At 41.5% G+C, this 16,853-nt stretch overlaps 1 protein-coding gene across 2 annotated transcripts; it reads left to right on the forward strand.

Moving 5' to 3' along the window:
• Positions 1-337: 337 nt before the first annotated feature.
• Positions 338-9,217, forward strand: LOC109982212 (circadian-associated transcriptional repressor). Of its 2 annotated transcripts, none has more exons than XM_020631334.3 (6): positions 338-534; positions 3,019-3,472; positions 3,802-3,877; positions 4,574-4,652; positions 6,329-6,455; positions 7,635-9,217. In XM_020631334.3, the coding sequence occupies exons 2-6, from the start codon at positions 3,059-3,061 to the stop codon at positions 8,019-8,021; spliced, it is 1,083 nt and encodes a 360-aa protein (XP_020486990.1). In that variant the 5' UTR covers positions 338-534; positions 3,019-3,058; the 3' UTR covers positions 8,022-9,217. The 2 variants fall into 2 exon arrangements, with proteins under 2 accessions (XP_020486990.1, XP_020486989.1); XM_020631333.3 differs by having other exon boundaries at positions 340-617.
• The last annotated feature ends 7,636 nt before the right edge of the window (positions 9,218-16,853 follow it).

Below are 16,853 nucleotides of genomic sequence, written 5' to 3' on the forward strand. Positions count from 1 at the left end.
CAGTTGCTGAGCCTAAAAAAAAAAATTGCTGAGTGGTGCCTTCACCATGCTGCTCTGTTCAGCTGCTCTCTGACATGCCACAAGTCAGGCATCCTCATTATCCCGATGACATAATGAGGAAGAGGAAGAAGAAGAAGAATGCCTGCAGAATGACCAAAAACTAGACCTGGACGGACGTTTCGCCCAGCTGCTGAAAATGTAACCGATCCGCGTGTTCACGTGTTTGTGTCATTTCCATGTCATTTGCATATGTAAACCGCCCTCTCCTATCGCGCCGCGGCTGCACCGAGGCGAGAAGCCCATTGGTCGGCCGCGGCTCGCTCGAGGAGCCAATGGGGGAGCCCGCACGCGTGAGTCCCCGCCCCCCTCAGACACGTTGCCTTGGGAGAAGCAACACGGGCCGATCTCTGGCTGTACCTACTCCCTCACTCACACGCCGCACGTCCGACACATCAGCTGCTCTCTGCTCGACGGTCCTGCTGGATTAAGCGCCGAGCACCGGAGGAGTTTAACCGGCCGCTGCATCCTGCGAAGGTACCTTACCCTCATCTTCATCATCACAGCATCCGGGATAAACATCACTGCTTTTTTTTTTAATTGGGTGCATGTTTGTATAGGTAAGAGACACTGTTCTTTAATTAAAGAAAAAAAAAAAAATCTTGCACAGGAATTTCAATTAAGACACGATGCTCTCGAATAAGCACTTTATGGTGAAAGATAACTTAAACAAGGCAGACTCGGGTTTTTAATGATAGTTATTGCTGTCTGACTTTGGGCTTCTATATTGGCTTATCTAACAGGACATGCTGCCAAAATTTACTATGACTGATGAGGAAGTCCATTGTGTCTGTACCAAACTGATGTAACGGCGAGCTGACCACATTCATTCACTCTGTTTCTTCTTTTCTTTTTCTAAAACCAAAGAGAGTCCTGATTGAACTTTGGATGAAGGAATGATTAAATAGGCTGATTCATTTTTCATCAACCCCTTTTTCCTCTTTTAAATTCAAGTCTAGCCTGTGTGGTGCTCGGCTCATCTCTGTTCATGTGCCCCACCTTCACAGGTAGACTACATGGAGACATGGAGCGCATTAAAGGCGTGTACGATAGTCGTTTGTATTATCAAAGAAATGTGTCATGTGAATACATTTGTATAACTTGTAACCTGTTATCAGAGCCAGAACAGATTATTTGAATTCATATCGGGAACTCAGCAGACCGCAGTGAGGTGCGTTCACAGGCCCGGGACAAGTGGATCTTTGAACAAGTGTAGCACATGATGTGTTGGATGTTTTAATGGAGACTAAGATCAGATGAATGCTACATCTAAAATACTCGATATCATATTGTTACAGCTGTGCACTGTAATACTTATTTCCCCCAAAATAGTGGTTGATTTGTATTCCCTGGTATTGTTTTGGTGGGCTGCAAGAAGTTGTTTGTGTATGACTGGAAATATTATTGTTTAAGAGGATGTAAGGATATGATATGTAGATGGATAAAGATACAGATAGATGATTAACAGATTGTTATATGTGGCATGTAATGGGAAAAGTTTGGTAGAGGACACTTTGTACTTGTACCAGATATATTGAGAAAAACAGATAAAATAATGTATTTCTCATAGAAGATTTAGTTATACATACACAGTATATTACCGTTTTATTAATTGGATATTAGTTTTAATGAAAGGAACATTGCACTATATTTAGATATAATTGAGTTTGACATTCAGTTATATTTATCCTTTGTGTTGTGCTTCATAGTTGTTTGGTGTTTTTACATTTCTGAAACGCTCAGAAATGTCTTATTTAAAAACGTGAAAACACAAGTTTCAACGCATCTTTGATGTCAGACATCTTATTAAATGTTGATTCTTTATCATTTCAAGCTGGCTTTCATTAGTACTGATGAATAGTTTTCTCTGTTACCCAGGAGACACATTATAACCTTCAACAGGAAACACTCAAGTATTTTTTTAGTCTGCTTGTGATATGTCGGAGCCTCAAAAATCTATAGATCGCTGCTCCACCCTCCTCTGTAACAAAAGGATCACAAGGTGGTCATCCTTAGACAAAGAATCAGAGGGCAATTCGTTCCCCTGCCCTCGAACTTGACTAGATCCAAGTGGAATAATAGACGTATTGATGTAACCACTCAAAATGCCAAGTGTAGTGGCCAAATGCCAAGTGGAAATTGTAGTTCATACCTCCTTCACGCACTCATCACTGAGGAAACATGTTGGGAGGGATGTAAAGATCTCACAGGCTTTAAAGCATCTGTGAAGAGTGTTTTGTAGGAGGTGTTTTTATTCAGGAGGCATCCTTCTTCTTGTTAACAAACGGTGCCAGGCGCTTACTTGGTAAAAATCCTTTCCCCCCCGACAAGTGTCACTTGTTTTGATGGGCAGTTTGAGGCGCTGGTCGTCATGGTGGCAGACCCCTGCTCCCTTTGAACAAACAAGCTAACAATGTTTATGAATGATTTTGCCATCGGCAGCTGGCGGAGGCTGAACGGAGGGTTAAAGTACTAAAATGTAGAAAACTTGCTGCTGTGTGACGTCCTGATGTGGAGATTTATGGTGACAATTATTGTGACACGCAAAGATTTGAGGCCCCCCGAGTGCTTCACAGGTCACTGTGGAGACTGAAATGTTTGGTGTTTGCCTGTGATGGTGGCTGGTCTGTGTTTACTGGCTCAGGTGTTACAGCTGCAAAACAAACAGGTCATTGTGGTCTCAACAACTGTGGTCTCACTGCCACCATCTGCTCTGCTCACTCTCTGACTGTATTCATCACTGCTGGCCTCAAACACTTTGTTTTTGTAGCTTTGTTATCCAACTTAACATGCAGCGTTTGTCCAAGGACATTTAAAAAACTGTTTTGTCTGCTTTTGCGTTATCTTTTACCTGTTTATGCCTTGAATGTTTTACCTTGTGGATTCAGTTTTTCATCTTCCTCACTGCTGCTTATTTTTAAAACATTGATTTAAAGTAACCCAAGATTTTCTGTCCGGCAGGTCAGTGATGGTCAGTGCTAGTTAGAGCCTGCAGCCGAGGATGTCTGCTACAGATTCGGACAACTCCATTGACTGGCTGGCGAGTGACAATGAGGACAACGAGAGCGAACGGGAGTCAGACTTTTCCGCAAAGCACAGCCAGACAGTCGCTCCTCGATCCCCCAGCACCACTCCCCTACACCTGGGCCCGTCTGACAGCAGCTGCCGCCGGGGCAGCGAGGTGAAGGAGGGCAACGGCCACTGGAGCGAGGTCAGGGAGGCCTCCAGCCGGGGACCTCCCCCCGGCTGCACGGAGACGTGGGGCAGCTCCAATGGACTGTATAAAACACAACAGGGAGGAAAAACAAGCAGCAAGAACACTCAGCAAGCACTGAAGAGGCCTCACAGCTTCACAGAGGAGAAACAGCAGCTCATTTCCAGCATTTCAGACAGGAAGCAGCTTTTCAGTCGGAAGGTGAGCACCTCTGTGACCTCTGTGGTGTCTCCCACAGGAGGTGGTGGAGAGTGTCAGCAAAACAAGAACGTGCCCTGTCACCTAGATCGACTCCCCTGCTGGGTTTACAGATGTCTCATGCATGACATTTCCAGTTAATGGTCCTCCCCTATAGCTCTTTAGGAAGGGTTAGTCATGCTTTTCTAAAGAACTTTAGTCACCCCATCACCAGTTCGTCAATCAACAGAACAGCAGGGGGGTGGGGGGAGGTTAACCATGTTTACTTTTTTCACACATCTGTTGCCAGTTTTATAACCTACATTTTAACCTTCTTTTTTTTTCATTTTCAGTGCATGGAGCTACAATGCTATATTCACCCACTGTCATCTATTCTGAATGGTCTTCGATCGGGGAGATACAGAGAAAGTAAGTCTCATTAACTTTATGTTTTTTTTTTTATCACTTTTAGCACTTCACTAAGGTCTTGTTTTTCTGCTCCGCTGTCTTGTGTGTGTCAGAAAGAAAAACAAATAGACTGAATAGTCAGCGTGCCATCCTTTGTGGAATACAAGTCACTGAGATTTAAGAGTGAGATGTCTGAAACATGTTGTTGTGATCTATTAAACAACCACAGGTATTTCCTGCAGAGTTTTATGTTTCTTTCAGTATGAAGGAGCTTATTTAGGCGAAAGTTCGCTTATAAACTACACTGTTATGTATTTCTCCTTTTGGAGTAAAAAGACACTCAACTGTTATTTTTTCCATTTGAGATCAATCTTAAAATGAGCTGCTTGGCTGAGATGACTGAGAACACCGTGTACCACAGAGTCCAGTGGAGCAGCACTGTCTTCCATTGACTCTCATAAAGCTTATCAGACATCTCACACATAGCAGCTATGTCAGAGACAGCCTTTAAAAGTGCTTCATCTGGGATTTTTTTTTCAACCCAGACCTGGTGTGACCCAACACTTCCTGTCCATAGAGGCAGGGCGTCTGTCTCTTCCTCCTCCCCCCCCCCCCCCAACACACACACACATTTCAAACAACCCATCTGCTACACAGACTCAACACTGTTGTCATCACAGTTCATGTGGCTCATAGTACAAGTTTCCTCTTTTGCAGGACTCAGCAGTTTCCAGGAGAGTGTGGCCATGGACCGTATTCAGAGGATCATGGGTGTCCTGCAGAACCCCTGCATGGGGTAAGTGTCCTCAGTGAACCCCAATACTGTTATACATTAAACCGTTGGCTCCACCATCCTACAACATTCCCAGTTTCTTATTACTGGATTACATCTGGTGCAATATAAGTATTTCCTCCAGTCTCACCATTTAGAAATGCTAGAAATGTTTTTTTTTCCAGTCATTTGGGTCAAAGTGGTCTCCAGCATGTCTGCAACACATGGCTCACAGCAGGTCACCCTGCGAGGAGCTCCTACCCCCACACACTCAGGATACATTTTCTGCCGAGATGGCTGGCTCGCACTTTAGCCGGGCATCTTGTTAAAAATGTATCAGGCTCCGCTGTGAGAGCAGCACACTTGTGTCTGCCTGATTAGCTCTCCACTGGCCAGACGGTATAATGGAGTATGATATCACCCCTTTAAAAGAGAAAGTCTTTGTCCCTGTAATACCACTGTTTTGAAGTGTTTGGATGCTTTATGTTTGTTTAATAAAAAAATAGCTGAAAGGGTAGGGCTGTAGAGCGTCTTTTCTTTAATTTTTATAATATCAATTATAAGATTTTGTTATGCAACTTAGGACATGTAGATTTAAAAAAAAAGATAATAATTATTTCTAACCTAACTGACTATGACAAACTGTGCTCAATAATTTTGTTTGAACAGCATAGCGACTAATAACCATGTTCTTTGTTGATTGAATTCATTAATTTAGACTTTATAATTAAATATACTCATGAAATCAAAATGATTTTTTGCTTCTGTTGACTGAGTGACTCTATAAAAGCTTTTAATAGGACAACGTAATCGTACCAATTAAAAGCACCTTGTAATCATGTCAACACAGGGTTACACTGAAAGTAAGTGAATGAAAATGAAAAGAAAAATGCCGTCAGACTTTATTAACAGGAAACAGAGCCTGTAACGTTTCAAATTTTATGGATATTTAAGATAAAGTGCTGCTGAGATGGCAGAGAAATTGGAGCCCTCACCCACCAGCTGCTGCCTTCATGTGGGAGACAAAGAGTGGGTGTGGCAGACTCCCTGCAGACTGCCAGGGCAGAGGCTGGAAGGTGGACTCCCCCCCCCTTCATCCCTCCCTGTGCCTGCTCTATGTGGCCAGCTGGCAGCCCCTGCAGCAAGCAGCACAATGGTAGATAGGATCAAAGTGACTTTTTTAGCAGTCACTGTTGCGGATAATCTTTCACATAAATTTAACATGCTCTGAATGCAGCAGGAAGGTCCTGATCATATGACATGCTCTAATCCCTACCCACCATCTGGTTTTGACGGGTGGGAGTTAATAGGACGCCGCTCTCAGCCGTCTACCTCCAATGAGAACTGCGTCACCATGACAAGTTTATTTTCCCGGTGACGCTGTCAGAGACCGCTGTGGATTTGGTGTTTATATTTAGAGGCGAGTAGAACTATTATACACCAGGCCACGTGTGAGCTCAAAACATGTGAGAAATGTACTCCCCCCCTCCCCCCCAAATCCATGCACACACACACGTTTAGTACAAGCGTTGCTTAGTGAGTTCACCCACTGCTCAAGATTACATATTTCCTGTGTGAGCCTGATGGAGAGATAACATTTCAGAACAAGAGGTGGGCAAGATTCTTGAGGATGACTCAAAATTCAACTTGACTAAACCTTTGTTTCTTTCTCTCCTCCTCTCCTCTCTTCCCTTTCTCAGGGAGAAATACATCACTATCATTCTTAAAATGGAGGAAATGCTGAAAAGCTGGTTCCCTAATGTAAAACTCCAAGACCAACACGCTGACCATGAGACAGAGGAAGCCGTTCCCACCAAGAAACTGAAGGTAAAGTTATACAAACGCTGAACATGTTGTGTAAGAACTCTTGGGTCACACACACAAGGCCCGCTGCCAAGAACATATGTTGACGACGCGGTGAAAGACGGACCAAAATATCTATTATTATTTAATTACAGGTGTGGGACGCGGAAAGGAGGATTAAGGGCTATTTTTGCACAGCTTATTTTTTTACTGCAGTCTCAGGTTGACTAAGAACAATGACATAGAGGAGAAAAGGTAATTTTGGAGGAGTGTCACTAAGGGGAAAAGAAAGGTCACAACGCTCTGGAACATTCCGTTGCATTTCATTGGAGAGGATTTATTTCTGCGGCTAATCCCGACACTCCCTGCTATAAACAGGAATGACATGCAGCCGATTTCCCAGTCACCCGAAAATAAGCTGTTTTTGACTTTTAACTGGTCGTACCAATGTCTTTAAAGTTTTAGAGTAATTATTTACAGATTTACAAAACAAATTAATATATAAAATATGAAAGGGACCGAAATGATTATTTTGATTTTTCTTTTTAGTTCTTAGCTCTACAGAGCGTTTTAGTATCTTTAAGCTTATTGTTGTGGTGTTATGACCCACAGCTTTACCGTTGTTCTTAGTGGGTTTTTTTTTTATCTCATCAAAGTTGTTTTTCGGGCCGCTGCAGGCAGCTTTTTTCATCTGATCAACCCACGTACACAACCTGCAAAGAGTAGACAGAGTAAGTTAGCAACAAGCTAATGAACATAGTTACACAGCTAGGCAGTAATCACAGCCTGATGTTTTTCTGAGGTGCACAGCGGGACTCAAACTGAGCTAGAGGGAGAATTAGTGAAGGATTGAAATATTAAAAGTAAGCGTGATGCGTTTACCTGCTTCCTCCAAGTTGCCACAAGTCACAAAGGGTTGGAGTTCATTTCTGATGATCACATTTGTTTGTAGATAAATACGATCATGTCAGGGGTTTGGTGTTTGATTTCAGCCTGTCTCAGTGTTCAGAGTTTTCTGCCATGCTGTACCAAGAGAAGATGGTTTCTTTTTATTCTTTATTCCTAGAGGTGCTTTAATATCTAGCAGGGACATCGAACACTAATACGTGTTCCAGGCAAACTCTGTCTCATTTATATCATTTAACTGATCACTGATGTATAATAAATCAAAATAATTTGACCCTGTTCTCTCTCTCCCAACAGCTATCTCCGGTGACCGTCAATGTAGCCGAGAGCCCCGTCACCATCAGTGATCCTCCAGCTGGCGCCAAAGCCCTAAGAGTCACCGACCTCACCCCGCCTGGAGCGTACTCCGCCAGTAACCTGAAATGGCTCCACACGTCACCTATCTGCTCTCCTACAGCAGAGCAGGCACAGGCAGGACCCAGGCACCTGCAGCCCCCCAGAGACCTAACGCAGGACAATGCTGTGTCCTCCAGCACAGACAGCCACACAAAGACAGACTCTGTGCCCAGAGGCCCGCCGCCTGGGAAAATCAACGCTCCCTGCCTAGAGAGGCTCCTAAAATCCACAGAAAGCATCATCAGCCGCAAGGGAACGGGGGGTTTGATGGACAGCAGCTGGTCCTAGTCCACACAGCGAGCCGGGTGTCCAGCTGTAAGCACCTCACAGCCCAACCTAGCCTTGCCCACCCTGCCGGGAGCCAGTCAGCTCGCTTAGCCCATTCCAGCCTTCAGGGGAGACGGAAGCCTTCAAAAAAAAGGGATGTCACAGATTCCTCTTAAGGAGTGTCGAAGAACATGTACTCTGTGTACGGGAATGTGCCCTCTCTGACATGACACGTGTCTGCTTTAGTTCCCTTTTGTAGAATTCTCTTTTATTTTTAGTTTGCACTCTTGAATAGCATGTGTGCGAGTGGGAAAGGTATAGATGTCACATGCTGAGATCATCGAAGCTGGTGGTCTCACAACTGAATTATTCCCACTGGCTTGTAGATGCAATAATACAGTTTGAGTATCTGTGAAAAACGCCATTTTTGCCTGAAAGGGAAAAAAAAAAAAAAGCAGTTTGAGCTGGAAGGGAGAATTTCAGACATCCAGACATGTCAGTGGTCTACATATTGTTGTGCTGAAAATGTGGGTGAAATGTGATTTTATCCTGACCCCATGACTCCACTCTTAAGTTTATTGATGTGACTGTTACTCATTTGTATACTTTATAAATAAGTCCTTTGGTACAACTGTTCTACCTCAGTGGGCACCACGTCACAGTTAGTGAGTAGGAATGTGAAAGCACGGACAACTCCCCAGATCTGCAGTGAGCCAAGCGGCCTCTGTCAGCGAGGTCTACAGTACAAGCAGAGGACGCTCTCTCTACGGGGACGCTCTCTCGTGGCCTGACTGGTGCCATTGTAAAGAATGTCAACCACAGATTTCTTTTGTTGGAGTCTCCCAGTAGAAGGCAAACAGTGCCTGTAACATCAAGCTGTGCCTGTAAGCCAGTTTGATAATAAAACAGAAAAAAAGAAGAGCGAGAACTGTTCAGAATACCTGCTCCTCTGTGGGATGTACAAATCAGGAATTCTCACTCTCCTGCCATTTTCCTGTATCGAGTAAATTATTCAGATCTTACCAACTACTTTCTGTGGTGGAGGAGAACAATTCTTTTATTTTGTCACAGAACTGGACAGTATGTTAGACCAGCAGAGAGGGACAAGGTATTTCCCTGTGTAAATCTTACAGGAAGGTGATCGATTTACCCTGAAAAGTGGCCTTTCTAGTGTGAAATTTTATACTTTCAAAATAAATGTGGTTATCTTTGTTTGATGCAAACGGCTACTGATTGTTTTCTGCGTTTTGATGCCAACATGAATGTTAATGTTCACACTATTCTATAAGTTTATATTACAGGTCCTTGCTCTTTTGTTCCACTCTAATCTTTCACCTTTACATTGACTGACGTATATCGAAACTCTGCAGTAAGACAAAATAAAGAAGCTTTTTAAAGGGTAAGACACAAGAGGGCAAACCAACTATGTCAGCAAAAGAATCTACGAAATAGCTCTTTCTCGGTATCAATTAGGCATCAAAGAACCCCAAAGAAATGTCGCTATCTGATTTATTTCACAGTCAGACCAATTATAGGGCGACTCCAGCGGGAGCACTCAAAGGCAGCTCACTTCCCGAAGGAATAATACGATTTATTGTCAGCGAGGCAGGATGTAATTATCAGTACTTCTCTTCTGCTGTACAGACAAACTTAAATACTTGCTTTTGCAGAAGTGCAGTGAAAGTACCAGCTCAGTTTCACTTCATATTTCCCAGGAAGCTTTGTGGGTATAGTTGGCCTTTTGTATTTTCTACACATGAACCATTCTACTTTCACCTGCAGGTAGATAGGTGACACAACAGAAACAAAGAGATGAGACTTTCCTGCTCAGCATAAACAATGTCAATGTCAAACAATCTTCTGAGGAAAAGAGAAGACATAATGGAGATGCCATTATATCTTAATCTTATCTTAAATCTTATTGCCTGAAAGTCTGGGATTTGAAAAATATGCGAGGAAGGCCGTTGAATACGGAGCATTTTGACTGTGCTAATGTGAACTTTTAGGTGTGTTAGGTGTTTCTAGTTTTAGGTTTATACACAATATTTAAGTTCTATAATAGGTAAGAAACACTGCTCTGTTCCTTCGCTCCTCAGATGTACCCTGACATGCAGTTTTTCTGCCATAAAGAAAGACAAATGTAAACTGAATACTGCCATCTATAGGTTAAATTTGAAATATCCTAGCTTTACCCGTAGTTGGTTTTCAAATATATTCTCCAGACAGCAATAGAGCTGCGTTATTAGGAATTTATTGCAACAACAAACCTTAGTGAATGTGAATATTTTTTAAACCACTTTAAAACCCCAAACTTGGATTCAATGTCAGCCAGTGTATGCCGGAGCCATTAAAGTCTTTAGGACAGACACTTTTTGAAACACCATAGTAGGTTCACATAGGGTTGGAGTACTGTCTCTCAGGAAATGAAGGAGATTAAAACACAAGAGGTCAACAGTCTTCTTTGGATTTGTCCCTTTCTGAACTACACGTATAGCCACGTGTCTCTTTACCAGATTAAAAGGAGTGATTGGCAGGAGTTAGAGGGGTCAATTACCCAGACTGTATTGTTTTAGCGCTGCCGCCCCAGATTCCGTCTCCTTGGGCAGAGCTAATGGTCTCTCCACTCACGTGTGCAGACGACCCGACAGCATCCATGTCCAAAGACAGCTGGCACAGATTTGCCTCGCACTCGCCCTGAAAGGGGAAGCTGTTATGAATGTAAGGAAGAGCTGCATCAACAAAAAGGCACCTTTGTCATTGAGCGCTAAATCACAACATGTAGTAGAGAAGGCTGCCAATAGTGAACATGTGATGTGTTGGGAAATTGCACAGAAAACAAAGGGCAGAGAAAAAAAATGCATAAAAAGGGATTACGTTCTATTTTTGAATGCTATAAAAAAGGAATTTTAGGCTTTAAGGGCTACACTGAGCATGATCTTATGTTGGATGGTTTCACTTCCTTGTTTAAATGTATCCAAAAAGGAAGGTTCTACAACCCAGAAAAGGGTTATTAACCAGGGCATAGAAAAAGCAGCAAGCCTGAAAAACCCAGTACAAAACCTAACATCTTAGTTATGTTGCCAGAATGACCTGTTCACGTTATAAAATGATATTACTGCAGACCAGAAATCATATTGCTTTCCAATTTCCCAGGTTCACAGAGGTGATGCTTTACAAAACTGATTGATGTCCTGGTGTTTTTTTGGTCCACGGTATATATAGGCAAAACTACAAAGACTCATCATGCAGGAGCATTGATGGGAGCCCTTTGTTGCAAGCAATCAAAGGCAATTGGAGAGAGAAAAAAGGGCGGAGGGAGGGGGACAGGTCCATGGTTCCAGTTGCACATAACGCCAGAAGGAATAATAAATAGAGCTTCATTCTCTGCAGTTTCCCTTTCATCGCAAATTAGCCTTGATTTGAGCTCCAGCTGAGTGTGAAATGACAAGGCGGTGTGGTTTTGAATGCGAGCCAAGGTGGCAGTGCTTCACTCTGCTAAAGACATTTTATATGCGCTGTATCCATGTAATTCATTTTTCAAGTTTCTCCAGTCTGTGAGGCAGATGTTTCAGTCATAGTCAAAAAAAGAGAAGGACTTTAGAAACAGCGTGAAGTGGAAAACAACTCCTGTTTTTAGCAAAGTCTAATTAAATCAGTACAGGTAGTGAATAAAAGGAGATAATTGCAGCATCTCATAAGTTTTTAAACCTTTTTATCTGTAAGATTGAATAACCCTTTTTAGAGCTTACAAAGGCTGTATTTTTCAATCCTGCAGTTTTTAAAAAATCCAGTCACGACTGCAGCCATCAAATAATGTTACATAATTATATGCTGTGACCAAAACTGATTTGCTGTTCGCAAATTGCAACCTGCCAACATCTCAGACCACTGACAGGGAGGAATTATTCTGCTCAAATGTCATATATGAGTGAGAATTAAGGTATATTACGGTCCCTTGAGTTTTTGGACATTAAATCAAGGACAGAGGTGAATTTATGAGGTGAAGTCAAAGACATTTCACCTGCTTTTTCTTCCCAAAAGAGGCAATCGTAGTTGATATTTTCAGGTTTTTGGGTTTTTTTTACAAACAGGAAGAACAACATGTTTCAAAACATCCTGCGACATAGCATGAGGCTGTCACAGGTCTTGTGAGGGATGGACTCATTATGTTACCTTGAACTGTGCAGCTGATTCATTTACACCCTGCAGAGATAATGGTCTCATCTGTCGGAGGACTGAGAACCTTTAATTAAGAGACCTGTGACTGTGAACCTAGAATAACTCCTGCTCAATTATAAGGAGGGCAGGTTATACAAATTAAGAAACCGCCACTGAAAAAAAGCATAGCTGCTCTTTTTCAACGGGGAGATTCTCAGCTTTGGTTCATCACTGAAACAAGGAACTGTATAGCTTATTATTAATTATTTACAGTTTCATTCCTCAGTATATTGATGTGGGTAGGACAGTAAGGCCGTTGTTATTTTTTACTGATATTGCAGAGGGACTATTCTGGTCTCAGGAGCCAAAAGAGGCAACCAGAAGTGGACTTGGAAGTTCAGTAAAGTAAAATTGATTTTACCGTCTCCAATAGGTCATCTTCAGCTCTTTTAGTTTGTTCAAAGAGCACCTTTCCATTTCTGTGTTTGTTTAACCAGCAGCATTGATTTGGAATCTTTCTGCGGGTATCAGGTTTTTTTTATATTTCAAAACAGCTAAATATGAAGATGACATGGATGGAAGGTGAAAGGTTTGACCACAATGTAAAAAGATAAATCCTAATTGATAGGGCGTCAAGGTGACTACGGGAATTTGCAGGGATGCTCAGATCGCTAATTCTAAGCGGTCGTTAAGGAGACATTTTCAAGATGAAGTCAGAGTAATTTATGCATGGTGACCATTCAACAATACATAGACACGCTGTCTCACGCTCACCAAAGACTTTCTCTCTCTCTCCCCCCCCCCCCCCCCCCCCCCTTTTTCACTTGTTAATTTGAACACAACATGTGGACCAGTCAGTGCCTCAGAGACCAATTATGAGAGCATGCCATCATCAAGCTCTCACACAGCAACCATCAACACATTGCCAGCCAATTATCCTTATTTACTCCTTTAGTAGAGGAGCAGAACTGGATTTTTATGAGCTTTTGATCATTTTCGAATACATAAACTGCACTTTAAAAGAACGAACAAGAGGCATTTTAGCCCAGTGAGTCCCTCTGGATGTGTTTATTTGACACAAAGACCTGAAAGTCGTGCAAATCATGTACATACATAAATGAAAAAAATGAATATGGACGTTATGGCATGATAGCACGATAGGCTATTTTGGATGTATGGACCACAACTTTGTCAACACACAGCAACCTCAAACATTTAGAAATTCAAATGTATGTGACAAAGAGCCTGAAAAGTCCAATAAAATGTTATTCATTCAGATGAATCATTGTTAGTTTAGTTTAAAAACAAAATACAACTCACCCTTCCCAAATGATGAATAGTAATGCTTTCAACTAAAGACCTGAGGCAACAACTGTCCGTCACATAGAGCAGTGACTCATTTTTAAAGCTTTGTGGGATCTTGAGTTAAAGGTTGGGCAATTTAATGGCAGGCTTCTCCTTTAAGGCTTGTTCTCTTCATCCTCAGCATCTTAATGAGAAACACATGTCACTCTCATTGGGTCTAATCTCAAAGGTACAGGGTAAGCAGGACGCTTCTGATGATGACGCATGGGGAGATGAGACCACTAACAAAGACATGCCACTCAAGTGACATATCAAGAGCACAGCGCCTAAATATGGCCGCCCTTCATTAAGTCTCATTTCCAAGAATAGGGGGCAGACGGTGCTCTTGTAGGTATGAATAATGGAAGCAGCCTCCAGGAGCTCATTTCCAGCGAGTGATCATCACGCTCAAGTACGGCCTAATGATCACACAGATAAAGTGAGAGGCTGGCATTCATGATTAATGCCCTCAGGTCTGTCTCCAGAGCTCCACAGCCTCCACCATCAGAACTTCTGTTCACTGAGCACAAAGCATACAAATAGAATGAAAGATACACTATGAATCACTGGAGACTGAATATGGCTTGTCTACATGTGTCACTGCGCAAACAGCTAGCTGTAACATCCAATCAAACAAGTAATATTAAACACAAAAACACCACGTACTAACTGATGATACTTTGCACCATAATGATTTTGCCTTTTTGACTACAATTACAGTCTGAATCTAAATAATTATAATGATAGATTAACCCATACAATTACTGTTTACTTTTTTAACATGCTTAAGTGCATGTTGTATATGCAACAGGTTGATGTAGACAGCGTGTTAATCTCACCAAAACATTAATTTTACATTATATATCCTTATCCTTCTGTTTATTTTGGAGTCTTTGACCAGCAGGACCCACCAACCGCCTCCTGATTGGTCAGAACACAATGCAGAAGTAACACACACACAGGTCCCACCAACAAATGATAACTTCATATGAACATGTACTTTTGGTTTTGTTTGTATTTTTCTTGTTTTTTTCTGAATTCTCTGTGAACTATTTATGCAGATATTTTTTGTAAGCAATGATTAAATTGAAAAAAGTAATCTAAACATCAGTAAATCCTTATCCTGTTTTTTTTTTTAGCAACACATACATTTTGGGTATCATAATAATAATAATAATAATAATAACTTTATTTATATAGCACCTTTTAAAAACACAGGTTTATAAAGTGATTTGACAAACAGCAAAAACAAGAACAAAGCAAACTAAACCAAACACAGAAGAACAGAAACAACAGCAAGAACATAACAAATGCAAAATACTAAAAAAAATTAAATACAATTCAACAGAAAAGAACCCATAATGCACGATACCCATCATTACCATATCCTTAAACTGATCATTCCTCTAAACCTAACTCTCGGTCTTCTTCTAGATGTCTGTGTTATGTCCACTAGGTGTCGCCATAGATCAAATCTTCAACAGTAAGGCTTTATGGAAGAAGCCAATGCAGTTATGTCATCAGAGTAGAGCTTAAAGCGTCTAATACCTGTGATGTCATTTAATAGTCATGATGGTGCCACACTTCAATTTCACCGCATGTAAAACTTTTACTGAGGAGGACATGTGGAATACGTCACATTAAATATTAAAGTTTGGCTTCCTAACACATCACTGTGTAAATAACTGCTTCTTTTGATGAAATCCTTTGTTTTGTGTTACTCATATGCAGCGTATGATTCCTAACAGCACTCCTTATCCGTCTGTGTGAGGAGCCCCATCCATCACATCATCCCACCGTACAGTAAGCCTGCTGGAATCCCATCATCCCATAACCCCGTCCCTGCTCCACCACAACATTGATCCCAGCATACCAGCTATGATTCTGTTACATGAGACGAACTAACTTGTACTGTAAAGGGCTGACTGGAAGGCATGTCATCACACTCTCCTCGCTACAAAGGAGTCAGCTCGTGTTTCAGTGAGACACGGGAGAAATATTTACAGTCCCCAGCCCTGAGGTTGACTCCATCAGAGTGGATACAGATAGGTGACACTAGCATTCTCTACATTTTTTTCTCTCATCTTATGCCAGTAACTCAGAGGCTGTCGTTGAACAAAAACAAACAACTGGACAACTGGAGACTAACCATGATTAAATAAGGACATTAGATGTATACAGTCAATGGTGACGCTGTTAATTTAACCCTGTCAGCTGTATACAGTATGAAGTTGTTTTATCTACTTTAATTTAGAAATTCAGTCTGAAGTAGGGGTGAAACTTCAGATACAATACGTGACACATGGCCCAAGATAAAAATATAATCACACGGGAGAGCAATTCAGAAATAATTGATATATTGAAAGACAACTACAAATTATGATGAGGTCGTATTAACTGAAGAATTTAAAAAAAGCCCCTTAAAATGTAAAGTGGACGAAGAATTATCAATTGCAATCTGGTGTCAGTTTTGGCGTCAGCTCATATCAGGATTTATCCTTTGACTTCTTTTTCACCACTGTCGTCGTCTTCTCCTTTTGTTTGTTGTTCTGGAGGTCTAGTGCATCTTTATTACCGGTATGTGGTGTCAATAAAGTATTTTAGTCCCTGCCTGGGCTCGGATAGTACAAACGCTAAGCAGAAATGTTTTGTAACACAACGGAGGGCATGGACTGACAGATCAGGCATGAAGGGTCAAAGCGATTGATATTTCGGTTGCATTGATTTCAAATCTTGTATTTATTTAAATTGATATTAGCTTTTACATGTTTACATAGTTTACTTCTCCTTTTGCTCTAATCATTTTATTGTGTTTAAACATTGTATCTGTTATTTAATGCTAAACAAACAAAGTTATTATTATGGTAAATGAGCTCGACCCACAGAAGGATTTAACAGCCCCGCTATTGCTTTGCTTTGGACCAAACATTTTGGAAAGTTAGTTGTTGCAGTGCCAAGTATTTTATAAGCACTACAACATTATTCTGCGTACAAGCTTTTGTTGAGTTTGACATCTAACCCTAACCCTACTGGGGAAGAAAACAGGCTCACAGATTCCTTCTTGTTGAACATTTTTTTTACAATCCGTGTGGATCTGGCACACATTGGCTCACTAGCCGCTAACAATGCATTTAGTTCAGTTCAAATTATCTCTCCAATGTATTTCAGCCCAACTGAGCCTATAGAAAATTACTGTTGTGGAACTAATAATTGACTGAAGGAAGATAAATAAGTACACTATCACAACTAATGGCCGTTGATGAACAGCAGATTGATAATGTTTTTTTGTCAAGCGCTGTTAGTCTTATTTCAGTTGGACAGGTACACTGCTACACATACACAAGAGCATGG

Source organism: Labrus bergylta, chromosome 7 (genome assembly GCF_963930695.1).
Source record: "Labrus bergylta chromosome 7, fLabBer1.1, whole genome shotgun sequence".
Lineage (NCBI taxonomy): Eukaryota > Metazoa > Chordata > Actinopteri > Labriformes > Labridae > Labrus > Labrus bergylta.